The following is a 15,336-nucleotide window of genomic DNA, read 5'->3' on the forward strand; positions in this document are numbered from 1 at the left end:
CTTCTTAATATCTTCTGCTTCTGTTAGGTCCATACCATTTCTGTCCTTTATTGAACCCATCTTTGCATGAAATGTTCCCGTGGTATCTCTAATTTTCTTGAAGAGATCTCTAGTCTTTCCCATTCTATTGTTTTCCTCTATTTCTTTGTTTTCATCACTGAGGAAGGTTTTCTCCTTGCTATTCTTTGGAACTCTGCATTCAAATGGGTATATCTTTCCTTTTCTCCTTTGCCTTTAGCTTCTCTCCTTTTCTCAGCTATTTTTAAGGCCTCCGCAGACAACCATTTTGCCTTTTTGCATTTCTTTTCCTTGGGGATGGTCTTGATCCCTGCCTCCTGTACAATGTCACGAACTTCCGCCCATAGTTCTTCAGGCACTTTGCCTATCAGATCTAATCCCTTGAATCTATTTCTTAGTTCCACTGTATAATTGTAAGGGATTTGATTTAGGTCATACCTGAATGGTCTAGTGGTTTTCCTGCTTTATTCAATTTCAGTCTGAATTTGGCAATAAGGAGTTCATGATCTGAGCCACAGTCCACTCCAAGTCTTGTTTTTGCTGACTGTATAGAGCTTCTCTATCTTTAGCTATAAAGAATATAATCAATCTGATTTTGGTATTGACCATCTGGTGATGTCCATGTGTAGAGTCTTCTCTTCTGCTGTTGGAAGAGGGTGTTTGCTATGACCAGTGTGTTCCCTTGGCAAAACTCTATTAGCCTTTGCCAAGTCTTTGCTTCATTCTGTACTCCATGGCCAAATTTGCCTGTTGCTCCAGGTATTTCTTGACTTCCTACTTTTGCATTCCAGTCCCCTATTATGAAAGGGACATCTTTTTTTTTTTTTTTTTTTTTGGTGTTAGTTCTAGAAGGTCTTGTAGGTCTTCATAGTGCCGTTCAACTTCAGCTTCTTCAGCATTACTGGCATTGACTTGGATTACTGTGATATTGAACGGTTTGCCTTGAAAATGAACAGACATCATTCTGTTCTTTTTGAGATTGCATCCAAATACTGCATTTCAGACTCTTTGTTGACTATGATGGCTACTCCATTTCTTCTAAGGGATTCTTGCCCACAGTAGTAGATGTAATGGTCATCTGTGTTAAATTCACCCATTCCAGTCCATTTTAGTTCACTGATTCCTAAATATCAATGTTCACTCTTGCCATCTCCTGTTTGACCCCTTCCAATTTGCCTTGATTCATGGACCTAACATTTCAGGTTCCTATGCAATACTGCTCTTTACAGCATCGAACTTTACTTCTATCACCAGTCACATCCACAACTGGGTGTTGATTTTGCTTTGACTCCGTCTCTTCATTCTTTCTGGAATTATTTCTCCACTCTTCTCCAGTACCGTAATGGGCACCTATCGACCTGGGGAGTTCATCTTTCAGTGTCCTCTCTTTTTGCCTTTTCATACTGTTCATGGGGTTCTCAAGGCAAGAATACTGAAGTGGTTTGCCATTCCCTTCTCCAGTGGACCATGTTTTGTCAGAACTCTCTACCATGACCCGTCCGTCTTGGGTGGCCCTACATGGCATGAGTCATAGTCCATGTGATCAGTTTGGTTAGTTTTCTCTGATTGTTGTTTTTAGTCTGTCTGCCCTCTGATGGAGAAGGATAAGAGACTTATGCAAGCTTCCCGATGGGAGAGACTGACTGAGGGGGAAACTGGGTCTTGTTCTGATGGGCAGGGCTACGCTCAGTAAATCTTTAATCCAATTTTCTGTTGATGGGTGAAGCTGTGTTCCCTCCATGTTATTTACCTGTGACCAAACTATGGTGGAGGTAATGAAGATAATGGCGACCTCCTGCAAAGGTCCCATGCACTCATTGCTACACTCAGTGCCCCCAACCCTGCAGCAGGCCACCGCTGACCCACGCCTTTGCCAAAGACTCCTGGACAATCACAGGCCAGTCTGGGTCAGTCTCTTCTGGGGTCACTGCTCCTTTCTCCTGGGTCCTGGTGCACACAAGGTTCTGTTTGTGCCCTCCAAGAGTCTGTTTCCCCAGTCCTGTGTAAGTTCTGGCAGCTTTATGGTGGGGTTAATGGCGACCTCCTCCAAGAGGGCTTATGCCATACCCAAGTCAGCTGCACCCAGCCCAAGTCTGCTGCACCCAGAGCCCCTGCCCCTGCGGCAGTCCACTGCTGACCTGTACCTTCACAGGAGACACTCAGACACAGTTCTGTCTTGGTCTCTGTGGTGTCTCTGGGTCCTGGTGCACACAAGGTTTGTTTGAGCCCTCTGAGCGTCTCTGGCGGGTATGGGGTTTGATTCTAAATGCTATTTCACCCCTCCTACCGTCTTGCTGGGGCTTCTCTGCCCTTGGCATGGGGTATCTCCTCATAGTCGCTCCAGCGCCACACAGCTGCTGCAGCTCCAGCACTGCACAGCCACTTCCGCACAGCTCTTCCTTCAGATAATGATAATTTTACCTACTAATTCTTTCCTGTTGAATTACATGAGTTAGTACCTCCAGAACTATGTTACATAATAGTAGTAAATAATGGTTTTATTTCTTCTTTCTCCCCTTTAGAATATTTCTGATGTTTCCTCATTCACCCTGATACTAACTTTTGTGTTGTGTGTTAAGAACCTGTTCATCTATTCTGATTGGTCAAATGCCTTTTTAATGTTTATGGAGATCTATGGTATTTTTACTTTTGATCTATTGGTAAATTCTGTTTCTTAATATTGAAACATCTTTGTATAAATTCATTTACTTAAAACATATTTATTGATTACCTATGATATTCCAGGTACTGTTCTAAGCATTGAGATCCCATAGTAATAAACAAAACACAAATATCACTGTATTCACAAAGCATACTTTCAGTGGGAGAGTTAAATGAACAAAATAAGTGCATAAATTTTATTTTACATTGGAAGGTGATTAATGCTAAGAAGGGGAAAAAGTAAGGGGAAGTGATAGGGTGTACTAGAGTAGCTGTTGGCTGCAGTTTTAAATACTGTGATAAGGGAAGACCTTACTGAGAAGGCAATTTGTGCAAAGACTTGAAGGCATCTCTCCCCATCAGGAAGTGAGGCTAGGATGCTGGAAAGTTTATCTAAGTGGATATTTAAATCACCAGTGTACAAGATACCAGTTAATGTTAGAAATATCAATAGAGAACAAAGAACTATTCTTAGAGAAATAGGTGTAGGAGATCTGACACAGGAATTGGTAGATGGTGCCAACAAGGAGGGTAATTGATGGTATAGTATGAAGACATGAGATTTATTTTTAAAAAGATGGAAGGAAGCAGAGGCAGACCTAATGATATATGGGAATTGGGAGGGAAAAAAAAGACAGGCACAAATTGAGAAGACTATAAGGGAATCAGTGTCATCAAGGTAAACTAAGGTAAACCATCAGTTAAACCTAAGAAAAGTTGCAGAGAATATTCAGAGAGGCTTATGAGATAAGGGATGTTGTACTATGTGTTCCAGAAGATCTAACAGAAGGGTTTCATGGGTTGGTAAGGGGTAGGAAATGGAAACAAAATAGAAGCTAGGAAGACCAGATGGTAATTATTAGGTGATAAGGAAAGACTTAGAACTATCTGAGGCTTCCTGCGTTTATTGACAAATAGAGATAAAAAGTATAATGAATTTAGTTCCAACAGTCTCAAAACAGATAATGGCAGTGAGGCTGTGTTTGGGGATAAATGTGGGTACCAATAGAAGTATGAAGGTCCTCTAGATGAGTGTTCTTACTACAGAATGAGCTGGGCTTACTCTGGACTCCTGTGAGAGGAGAGGAATCATGCTCATGATCTTACAAAACAGACATGGCCATATGGTACTGGAATGTTATAGAAAATGTATCTATTACTTTTAAAAGATATCTGTTGGTTTCATATCTTAGTTTTTGAGAACATATACCTCCATATTTTTATTCTCCAGAGGTAAATATTTATACAATTTCAAAGTAGGGGGATCTATCACCTTTAATTTTTTTTTCATTTTCCTATAGATTATCATTGCTCCTAAGAGTTTTTATAAAATACTATGGTTGCACTGGAAAAAATATCTCACATGTGTTTCCATAGGTAAACAATGGGATGTTAAATCACTGAAGCAATTCAAAATGAGACTTAACCAAATTTTTCTGTTAATCAAAATCTCCTAATATTTTTGTGTTTCAAATGGAAACTCATATAGTCTTAACTTCTTTGTCGAGAATAAAATATACTGGAGGTGGTTGCTGTATTTCAATTTTTTCTGTATATATTAAGCTTCACTAAAATTTCAGTAGATCACATAGACTAGTCAAGTCACATATATAAGGTATGTATCACTTATTCTTCTGTTCTGGCATACAGGAAGTGACAGTTCAGGAGAAAGCCTAAAATGGTTGATTTCTAACAAACACTTGCTATTTGACTTCGTCATTTTGATTTTCAAACAACTTAGAGTATGATCAAAGACACTTATAGAGGACCTGGAAAGTCTATATTAATCACTTACAGATTATAGGAATATACTGTCTTTAAGAACCATCTTGTCATATAAATCTAACATAAGAATAAGACTATAAAGAGGAAATTTAAAACTCAAAATGACAATCTCACATTAATGACCCCACTCCCAAAAGCTTTGGCATATTAAGCTAGCTCTGTTACAACACATAGTGGAGAATAAATGAATGACAGTGAAAACAATTGGTAAGCAATTTGACCTACATTTACCCATTTCCAGGAAAGCCTCAAAGCGAATTCCTAAAGAGACTGAAGAAGTAGTTTTGACTACTCACCTGAAGACAAGCTGAAAGTAGAAAGAAGGAATCTCACAAACTTTAAATTAGTGGACTCTTTTCCTGTTTTATTCACATGGCTGGAAGGCAGAAGCGTAAACTGATGTTAGTGTTGGGTACAGCGGTAGTCAGGCTTTGAGATGACCCACAATGATTCTCACCTTCTGATATTCTTCCCTTTGTGTATTCCACCCTCACATCGAATGGGGCTGACCTGTATAACCACTAGGATATTATAGAAATGAAAGTATACAACTTCTGAGGCTACATTTCTGAAAAAGGCATGCCTTCTGCCTCACACCTTTGGATCATTCACTCAGGGGAGAAGACAGCTGTTGTGTCATAAGGACAGTCAAGACCCTAAGTCCTATTGAGAGGTCCATGTGGTGAAGAACTGATGTTGCAGGAAGGGGAACCCCTTCAAGGGCCCAAGAATGGGCTCTTGTCTAACACTTGGAAATGAATTATCTGAAGAGACACACATGCTGACAAAGCAAGAGACTATTGGGAAGGGGTGCCTGGGTGGAGACTAGCAGGATAAGGCAACATAGAAGCACTTCTCTGCCACGTGGCTCACAGTCTCCGGTTTATAATAATGGAGTTAGTTTCTGGGTTGTCTCTGGCCAATCATTCTGACTCAGGGTCCTTCCTAATGGTGTATCGCTCAGCCAAGTGAGAAGGATTCTGGGAGGTTGGTAGGACATATGAACTAGTATCTCCTCTCTCCTTTTGACCTTTCCTGAATTCTTCCTGTTGGTGATAGCTTGTTAGTTCCACATTCTTTACTAGGACCTCCTGTTGTAAGATAACTCATACACATGGTTACTATGGTGCCTAGCCAGTGTAGGTTGTTTTGGTCAGTGATTCCCTTAACACTGAGGTCTCTTGCCATCAGATATTGTGAGTGAGTCATCTTGGAGGCAGATTCTCTAGTCCCAATAAAGCTTCAGATATCTGCAGCTCAGCCAATATCTTGAACACAAACTCATGATAGAACTACCTAAGACAGAACTACCTAACTAAGCCACTTCTGAATTCCTAACCTATGAAATATATATAAGATAATAAATGTTTATTGTTGTTTTTGAGTCATAAATTAAGGAGGGAGGAGGTATAATTGGTTTTGGTTATACAACAATAGATAACTAATAAACAGTAACTATTAGGTTGGTACAAAGATAATTGCAGTTTTTGCGTTGTTGAAATTTGCCACTTGATGTTAAAATGCATTCTTAATAAATGTGATTATGTTGTATGTCATTTCAATGTGCATTTCTCACTTTATGCTTTTTTTTTGCTAATTACTTTGCATGCATGCTAAGTTGCTTTGGTCATGTCCAACTCCTTGTGACCACACGGACTGCAGTTCACCAGGCTCCTCTGTCCATGGGGATTCTCCAAGCAAGAATACTGGAGTGGTTTGCCATGCCCTTCTCCAGGGAATCTTCTCGACCCAGGGAAATGACATTACTTGCTGTTTATTTTATATTAATTTTGGACTATGGAAGTAATGTTAGACAAAAAGTAAATTCAAGCAATTTTCTTATTTGAGTTCAAAATGAGTCGTAAAGCAGCAGAGACAACTCGCGATGTGAACAACACATTTGGCCCAGGAACTGCTAATGAATGTACAGTGCAGTGGTGGTTCAAGAAGTTTTGCAAAGGCGATGAGAGCCTTGAAGATGAGGAGCATAGTAGCCAGCCTTCAGAAGTTGATAGCAATCAATTGAAAGGATCATTGAAGCTGATCCTCTTACAGCTACACAAGATGTTGCCAAAGAAATAAACATCAACCATTCTATGGTCGTTGAGCATTTGAAACAAATTGGAAAGGTGAAAAAGCTTGATAAGTGGGTGTCTCATGAGCTGATTGCAAATTTTAAAAAAATCATTTTGTCATGTCGTCTTCTCTTATTCTTCGCAACAGCAAACCATTTCTCAATCGGATTGTGGCATGTGACAAAAAGTTAATTTTATATGAAAACTGGCAATGACCAGCTCAGTGGTTGGACCAAGAAGAAGCTCCAAATCACTTCCCAAAGCCAAACTTCCACTAAAAAAAGGTCATGGTCACTGGTGGTCTGCTGCCAGTCTGATCCATCTTTCTGAATCTGGCAAAACTGTTTTCTGAATCCAGCAAAACCATTACATCTGAGAAGTATGCTCAGAGCAAATCAATGAGATGCACTGAAAATTGCAACACCTGCAGCTGGCATTGGTCAACAGAAAAGACCCAGTTCTTCACGACAATGCCTGACTGCATGTCACACAACCAACACTTCAAAAGTTGAATGAATTGGGCTATGAAGTTTTGCCTCATCTGCCATATTCCCCTGACTTCTTGCCAACTGACTACCACTTCTTCAAGCATCTTGACAGTTTTTTGCAGGGAACATGCTTCCACAACCAGTAGGATGTAGAAAATGTTTTCCAAGAGTTCGTCAAATCTCGACGCATGGATGTTTATGCTACAGGATTCAACCAACTTATTTCTTGTTGGCAAAAATGTGTTGATGATCCCTATTTTGATTAATAAAGTTGTGTTTCAACCTAGTTATAATGATTTAAAATTCAGTTTGACAGATCACCAGCCCAGGTTGGATGCATGAGACAAGTGCTCGGGCCTGGTGCACTGGGAAGACCCAGAGGGATTGGGTAGAGAGGGAGGTGGGAGGGGGGATCGGGATGGGGAATACATGTAAATCCATGGCTGATTCATGTCAACGTATGACAAAAACTGCTACAATATTGTAAAGTAATTAGCCTCCAACTAATAAAAATAAATGAAAAAAAAGAAAATTTGCCAATGAAATTTTTATCAGTTTTCCTTAGTTACCTATTAAAATAATTTTTCTTTGAAACGAATTCAATTTGTATCCTACGTAAAGAGAGGAACATCAATTCCTTTGGTCAGTGAAATACTCTGTTTACTAATACTGGACACATTAGGTCTTGGGTACAGTCAGTTCTAAGTCAATAATAGCCATGTCTATTTTCCAGGTATTCATTAAAAGTAGTTTTGAAGAAGTCTGACTCATGTTTCAGGAGGAGTCTTTCTGTTTACTCTTCATTGACTCTTCTACTTTATGAGATATTAATGTGTACCATTCCACTTAATTTGTTCTTTCTCCTGTCTCTCCTCTGAAACCATTTTAGTACACAATTTTAATTTCCTCAAGAGGAAAAATTACTGAGTTGTTTCTGAATTACCCTTCACTAGACTTGCAAACAGTTTTAAGAACCACTTTGAAGTTTCTACCCAAAAGTTGTATCAAAATTTCATGTAAGTCATTTTTTTAACTCAAATGTCATTTCAACCCTGGGGAAATAATCTTTTACCTTGAAAGATATAAACATTTCAAACTAAAGAAAAATTTTTGTATTTCTGAGTCCAAGTGAAATGAGTCATCTGGCAACTAAAGAACATCTCAACCCGACTATCCTATCTGAATGTTATTGTGGTAAAAATTGGTCTTTCTTGTCCAATAGACTGCTCATTTAATTTGAGGTAGAGCCTCTGTAACTACCTCTTTGAGAAATGTTCTGTTCTCTCATTAAAAGCATCTCTATTTTAGAAGGTTTGAATTTTCAAAATATAAATTAGGAGGTAATTCTTTGTTTAATGAAAATATGAACCAAAGGATGCATTTAGATGGTAGGACCTCCAGAGTTCTATTTACAAATGTTTGTTTATATACAGATTTAATAAAGTAAAATATAACTCACAGACATGTATTTATTCACATACTTTATATTGTGAAAACACTATTGCCTATTTTAAGCTTCTTGTAAGAAATTCTGATTTTTCCCACTATTTATTTGATTTGTATTTCCTTCATAATGTATTGCTTTTATCCTTGCTATTCCAGCTCTGAACTCAACAGATGTTCAGTATTTCAAGTCTTCTAGCTCATATTAGTGAAGATTTCATAATTTAACTTAAACTTGTTTATGGAAACTATATGCCGAGAGAGATCAACTTCTATTGAAAAGAGAGGGGATTAGAGTTAGAGATGAGACTTTGTATTGTGATAAAATGCACATAATGTACAATTTACCATTAGTGACATGTAGTGTGCTCACAATGTTGCACAACCATCACCACTACCTAATTCCAGAAATTTTTCATCAACCCAAAAGGAAATCCTTTTGTCACACCTCTTTTCTCCTTCCCTAGTCCCTCCAGTAACCACCAATCTGTTTTCATTCTCTATAGATTTGCCTATTCTGGATATTCCAGATAACTAGAATCCTACAATATGTGACTTTTTAGCTTAATGTTTTCAAGGATCATTCATGTAATAGTACTTCATTCCATTTTATGGCTGAATAATACTCCACGGTAGGGATAGACTACATTTTGTTTATCCATTCATTGGTTGATGCGCATTTGGGTTTTTTATGCCTTTTGGCTATTGTGAATAATGCTGCCCTGAACAAAAACATTATGTGCATATTTTTGTTTGAGTGGTTGTTTTTAATGCTCTTGAATAAACACACACACATGCATATATATATATATATATATGTATATATATATATATATACTCAGGAGTTGAATTGCTGGGCCATGTGGTAATTGAGATGAGACAGTTTTGAGTGAAATCTTACTAAATCAATAAATAGTCCCATTTTTGAGTAGTGGTCATATTGTTGTTTCTCTCTTGTTATGTTAGCAAGTTTTCTGGACTCCTACATTTCTCTAGGAAATGTGGCATGGGAGTTTATGCCTGAAGACTACAACGTAGCATCACCAACCCACACCCAACAAGCATCACCAACCCACATGCAACATGAGAATTAACCATTTTTTATACAAAGTACCCAGTGATATAAAGGCAGTGGAAGGTTCCCAGCTCTAGCAGGTGTACTAGCATGCACCTTCAAGCGATGAAGGTACTGGCATGTAACCAAAGTGTTTCAATAATAACTTTGAAGGCAGATAATCTTAGTCAAATTACAGATGGTTGCCTTGGTTCACTCACTAAACTTCTGTGTATCTTGGTTTCTCCATCCATAAAATGAAGGTAATAAACACTGCTTCTCAAGATTGTTATAAGAGCAGAGTCTGGCACATAGTCGGCATTTAAATAAATTTTAGTTCTCATTCCCTCTTATTTTATTGGACTCTTCAAATTGTGCTTCAAGACAACAGTATTTTTCTTCTCATTTTTTCTTTCAGGTGAAAATTAAACTGCCAAACACCAACCCTTCTGATATTAAAATCGACATTCAGGAGACGATCTTTGACCTCCGTACTACTAATAAGTGAGTAAAACTTGGAGCTAGAATAATGAATGTTATAATGTTAATGAATCTTTAGTCAGTATCTTTTATAAAAGTGTATGTAGTTATTTTGTATTACCTCCAAAGTCAGAAGAAAAGTGAAAAAGTCAGTTAATCATTCAGATGTTTGATCTGGTTAATATAAACATAAATATATTTGTAAATACTTAGATTTTTTACCACTTTGCATGCACAGATTTGGAGTAGGTTGATACCACCAAAACATAGTCCCTGACATTCAGATGCAGTTTGCTTATCTGTGAGGAAAAATAGCTAGAGGTGAAAATCTCTTAAGTTGTAAGTCTTGTGTGTGATATTTTGGTACAGTGATGGCATGAAAGAAGCAATCTTTAAACATTTTGGATATTGTGGGGCTCTAAAGTTGTTTGATTATATTCATCTAAAAATCAACAAAAAGTCTTATCAATTACTTAAAATAAAAATCTAACAGCTAATTTATCACTGGATCCTCAAGTTGCATGAATACATTTTAAATTAATGCAGGTGATAATGGAATAATTCAATTAAACATTTGATATTTTCAAAAATAGTCTTGTGATTATATAAGTTCAAATCATGTTCCCCAAACACAATATATAAGGTAAAATTCTGATAAAATGTTTACCCTGAAACCTGGATAAATCAACCCTGTCTCTCAAAACTAACTATATAAGGAGGGAATCGATAGAACCTGGCATGTGCTAGATAAAATGTCTGAATATCTCACTGCTTTGTTCACTTTTCAGCTGGATGTATAGCAGTTAGCACACTTGGTTGACTGCAGTGGTCCTTTCTCTGTTGACTTATAGACAAAATGGGTGTGGGGAGCAGTCAGCTGCTAGCATATTATCTTCCTTCTGTTATCAGTACCTATAGTTCTTTGTTGATCATAGGGCTTTGGGAAAATAACAAAATTAGATCTCTACTACAAAAGACTTCTACATGCGTAGCTTAACCTTGATTTCTACAATAGAGGAATTTAACCACAAATGATCTACAGAGAAATACATATCAAATATTTTCTCCTTACTTAATATAATTTAAAAAATATATTCACTCAAAAATTGTTTCATGTTATGAAAATCACATTCCTTATTCTCACCATTGACATCAAGGAGTATAGTAGTTTCTTCATTACATGCTGTACACACATTTACTCTCTCCACACAACCTTTGCAAGGAAAGTTGGTCAAATGAACAGTCAATCTTCCATGATATTTGCACACTTGTTAAAAGCACAGACATATCTACACACCATGAAGTTAATTTCCATTCCCGCAGTGGTTCTCACTGTCTCCATCAATCTTTAGGCAACTGCTCTGGCTATGTTGTCATTCCAGATATCTTTCAAAGCCCACTAAATGAAAGACTAACACAGAGATATTTTTCCATATAGAAATTGGGCCACAGTAGGTCATTTGGATCATACAGTACTTATATATTAAATGCTCAGCACATAAAAATACTGTCTGTTAAGAAAAAGTTCATTAATTAAGATAGAAGAGAGAAGATAGAATTAAAATTTTTATCACTTTTCCTGAAAACTCGAACATTCTTTGAAGCCCTGTTATTATCTGAACTTGTATTATTGGAAATGTGTCTTGCTTTGAGTTTGCCGATATTCACATCTACTTTCTTTAGTTTCTAACTTTGACACCCTGTAACTTGCTTACTGGTTTCAAGAAGCATTACAGTGGACATTCTGCTCATGAACCTAAAGGGAAAACGAGCGGAATTATTTTAACTAAATTGACTAGATATCAGTCTATTGATAGTCAATTGCATTAAAATTATGAATAAAACCCAGATTTTTAGCATTATAGAATGAAAAGAAATGTTTGCTGAATCCTTCATTTTAAAAAACTGGTTGTTTTGGCATATAGATTCCCAACAGGGTAGATAGAAAGGAGGAAAGATAGGGGAAATTGTATAATGTCTCAAAATCTCCTGACTTTATCTTCATATGGGGTTTCATTATTTTTTAAGATGGATTCTAAGAATTTCATCAATGAATTCCTTGAATGTGATAATAAAAACACATTCTAAAGATAAATATGAGTTAATTTCTGGTTGTGTGGTACTTTAGATTATCTCACCTTTGCTGTGCTCCTTTGATTTAGATTGAGTTGACTGATATTCAAAGACATAAACACCTAAAAAAAAATTTTCTAAATGGAATAGTGAATTGCAGCTCAGTAGCTGTTTCTGCTTTCTTTGAAAATAGTTATGTCTCCAACAGGAAACCTTAAAAAAGCCATGTCTTTTTTAAGCCCAGATATGTAAATCAAATAATTCATAAAATACATAAAATAAAAAGTGCATTATGTGAATATGCACAGAACAAGGTTGTTATATATTTAAATCTCTTGGCAAGAAACACCAACTTGAATTCTCTAATATAAATGTAAGCATGTAAGTCTCTAAACTAGAATTCACTGTATAGATAATTTTTTGTTTTTACTTTCATATATTATTATTTGCATTTAAATAATTTCTAAAGAAAAGCAACACTTGGAGAGACATATTTTTTTGCTTTTTATTTTATATTGGAGTATAGCCAATTAACAATGTTGTGATAGCTTTAGGTGGACAGCAAAAGGACTCAGCCAAACATATGCATGTATCCGTTCTCCCCCAAACTTCTCTCCTATCCAGGCTACCACATAACATTGAGCAGAGTTCCCTGTGCTACATAGTAAGACCTTGTTGATTATCCATTTAACACTGTATAAACATTTGATCAGTGACTAAACTTCAGTTTCTTAAAAAGCAAATATTTTTCAATGTAAAGGCAGAGAGATTGGGTTTAAATGTTCACTCATATTTTATTGTAGTACTGATCTATACTAGTTATTCAAATATCGTTTTGTAGTGACCTGTTTGCTTTTCATTCATTTATTCATTCACTCAACAAATAATACTTTCCTTCTTTTAAGAGCCTAAATAAGTTTCTACTCTACACAGTTTCTACTCAAAATTTTCGTATGTGAAGCTATACTACTAAGGACTAGACAAAACTGCAGGGATGGATGGATCATTCCAATGGCCACTGTCTGTTTTTGAATTTATTTCTCTCTGGACAGAGAAGTGCACATTATCATTGGAACTTCTTCAGCTGATTTATAGTTGTCTTTTAGTGCAATGAAACTGTCACCACTGAGCTTTGCTTTCTTTTAAAAGTAAATATATTATCATTTGTAGAATAAGGGATGAAGCAAATCTAACTCTAGTACAAGCTGTATTGTAAACAACTTTAAAAAGATGGACTCTCAGGAACTCCCTGGCTGTCCAGTGGTTAGAACTTGACACTTTCACTTCCAAGGGCCTGATTTAATCCCTGGTCAGGGAACTAAGATCCTGCAAGCTTCATGGCACAGTCAAAAAAAAAAAAAAAAAAAAGATGGACTCTACATGGTTTTTCCACATACTTTTTTTTTAAGATTCCAAATATTACCGGGTATGTTAAAATACATTGCTATTTCATTACTTCAAGTGGAGAGAATTGTTTCTCCTACCCCAAATATCTGGAATGGAACAAAAATAACAGAAAACTTCTCCTTTAGGTTCTAAAGCTGTGTGATAAATACTTTTAATGAGCCCAGTTTCCTGAATTTAGGTCTTTGCAAATGAATAGTGAGATTGATTTTCGAGGATTTTGTTTTCAAGTACTAGTTCTTTGTACAAGTATTCAATAAATACTCCCTAAAAATTACCCAAAGTACCATATTCCTTTACCGGCTTGGATCTTATACCTTCTAAAAGAGCTTTTCTGTCCACTTTCTATAGAGATCCTCAAGCCTTCTCTATTGAGAATGTGAGGTAACAAGTGCTTCATGTATTTCATTTTCTTCAGATACCAGCATGTGATGACCCCATGCATAATTCAGATTCATACCATTATGACATATTTATGGATGTCTCATCCCAGCCATGCGTCTGAAGCATACAGCTATCCAACAACTGAGCCATAAACCACAAACTACACTCAGCAGTCTCTCACAGGAAATTTCTGTCAATGTAAAGTAGAAAGAACCAGAGGCAAGCAAAAGAAAACACTTTCATTGATTTGGTACTGAAATCACTGCAGGCCTGAGTTTCAATAACTACACCTGGAGTAGAGACTCAGTTTAAAGTAGTGTTAGCATAATTATTGTAGAACTATTCGAATTTCAGATTTCTGTCAGGCAGTCACATTTCTTCTACACATAAGGATGACTGGCAACAGATCTATCCAAACAACTTAAAGTTGCAGTGGCTCTATTTCTATGCCAATAAACATAGCCTGAGACTATGTTTATGTAATGCAAAATGAAGTCAATTTAGAAAAAAGCTTGCTTGCTTGTTAAGGCACTTCAGTCGTGTCTGTCTCTTTGTGACTCTATGGACTGTAGCCTGCCAGGCTCCTCTGTCCATGGGATTCTCCAGGCAAGAATGCTGGAGTGGGTTGCCATGCCCTCCTCCAGGGGATCTTCCCCAACCAGGGATCAAATCTGAGTCTCTTAGTCTCCTGCATTGAGAGGTGATCCAAACTGCTGCTTGGATTTTGAGGGCCCCCCAAAAAAATGGTATACTGTTTGTGTTAATTAGGCATATTTTTGATCCAGTATTCATACTGTCTAGTTTTTTGGTTCCTAACATTGTGATGATATATATTGCTTCCCATTGCTTTTATTAAAAGTGGTATCTTCTTGATGTCACTGATTCTAGGTTTTCATTTTGTTTTTCAGGAAGCTGCTGGTAACCCTTCCCCATCCTGTGGACTGCAGCAGTGCCAAAGCCTTCTATATCCTCGATACTGAGACTCTCGAAGTCACCATGACTATGAAACGAGAGTTGGATTTCATTAATTTCTTCTGAAACAGTATGGACAAGGATGAAAAGTGGCAAATAACACTGATTAAAAAATAACTGAAAAAATTAAATAATGTTTTCTGTCTTTATTATTCTGACATTTTTTTTTTGCTTTATCTGTTAGTTTTTTTTAAATTTTTTACTTTTTATATATTTTTTTTTCATTTATTTTTATTAGTTGGAGGCTAATTACTTTACAATATTGTAGTGGTTTTTGCCATACATTGATATGAATCAGCCATGGATTTACATGTGTTCCCCATCCTGATCCCCCCTCCCACCTCCCTCCCCATCCCATCCCTCTGGGTCTTCCCAGTGCACTAGCCCTGAGCACATGTCTCATGCATCCAACCTGGGCTGGCGATCTGTTTCACACTTCATAATATACATGTTTCAATGCTATTCTCTCAGATCATCCCACCCTCGCCCTCTCCCACAG

General features: G+C 37.0%; 1 protein-coding gene and 1 pseudogene across 1 annotated transcript in view; both read left to right on the plus strand.

Moving 5' to 3' along the window:
• Window positions 1-14,959, plus strand: part of DNAAF6 (dynein axonemal assembly factor 6) — a 44,668-nt gene extending 29,709 nt beyond the window's left edge. Inside the window, exons 6-7 of the mRNA XM_043897559.1 lie at window positions 9,943-10,028; window positions 14,774-14,959. Of these exons, the coding sequence (XP_043753494.1) occupies window positions 9,943-10,028; window positions 14,774-14,903 (216 nt within the window). The 3' untranslated portion in view covers window positions 14,904-14,959. The remainder of the gene's footprint in view (window positions 1-9,942; window positions 10,029-14,773) is intronic.
• LOC122689361 lies at window positions 6,262-8,267 on the plus strand (annotated as a pseudogene).
• Window positions 14,960-15,336: the final 377 nt, after the last annotated feature.

Source organism: Cervus elaphus, chromosome X (assembly GCF_910594005.1).
Source record: "Cervus elaphus chromosome X, mCerEla1.1, whole genome shotgun sequence".
NCBI lineage: Eukaryota > Metazoa > Chordata > Mammalia > Artiodactyla > Cervidae > Cervus > Cervus elaphus.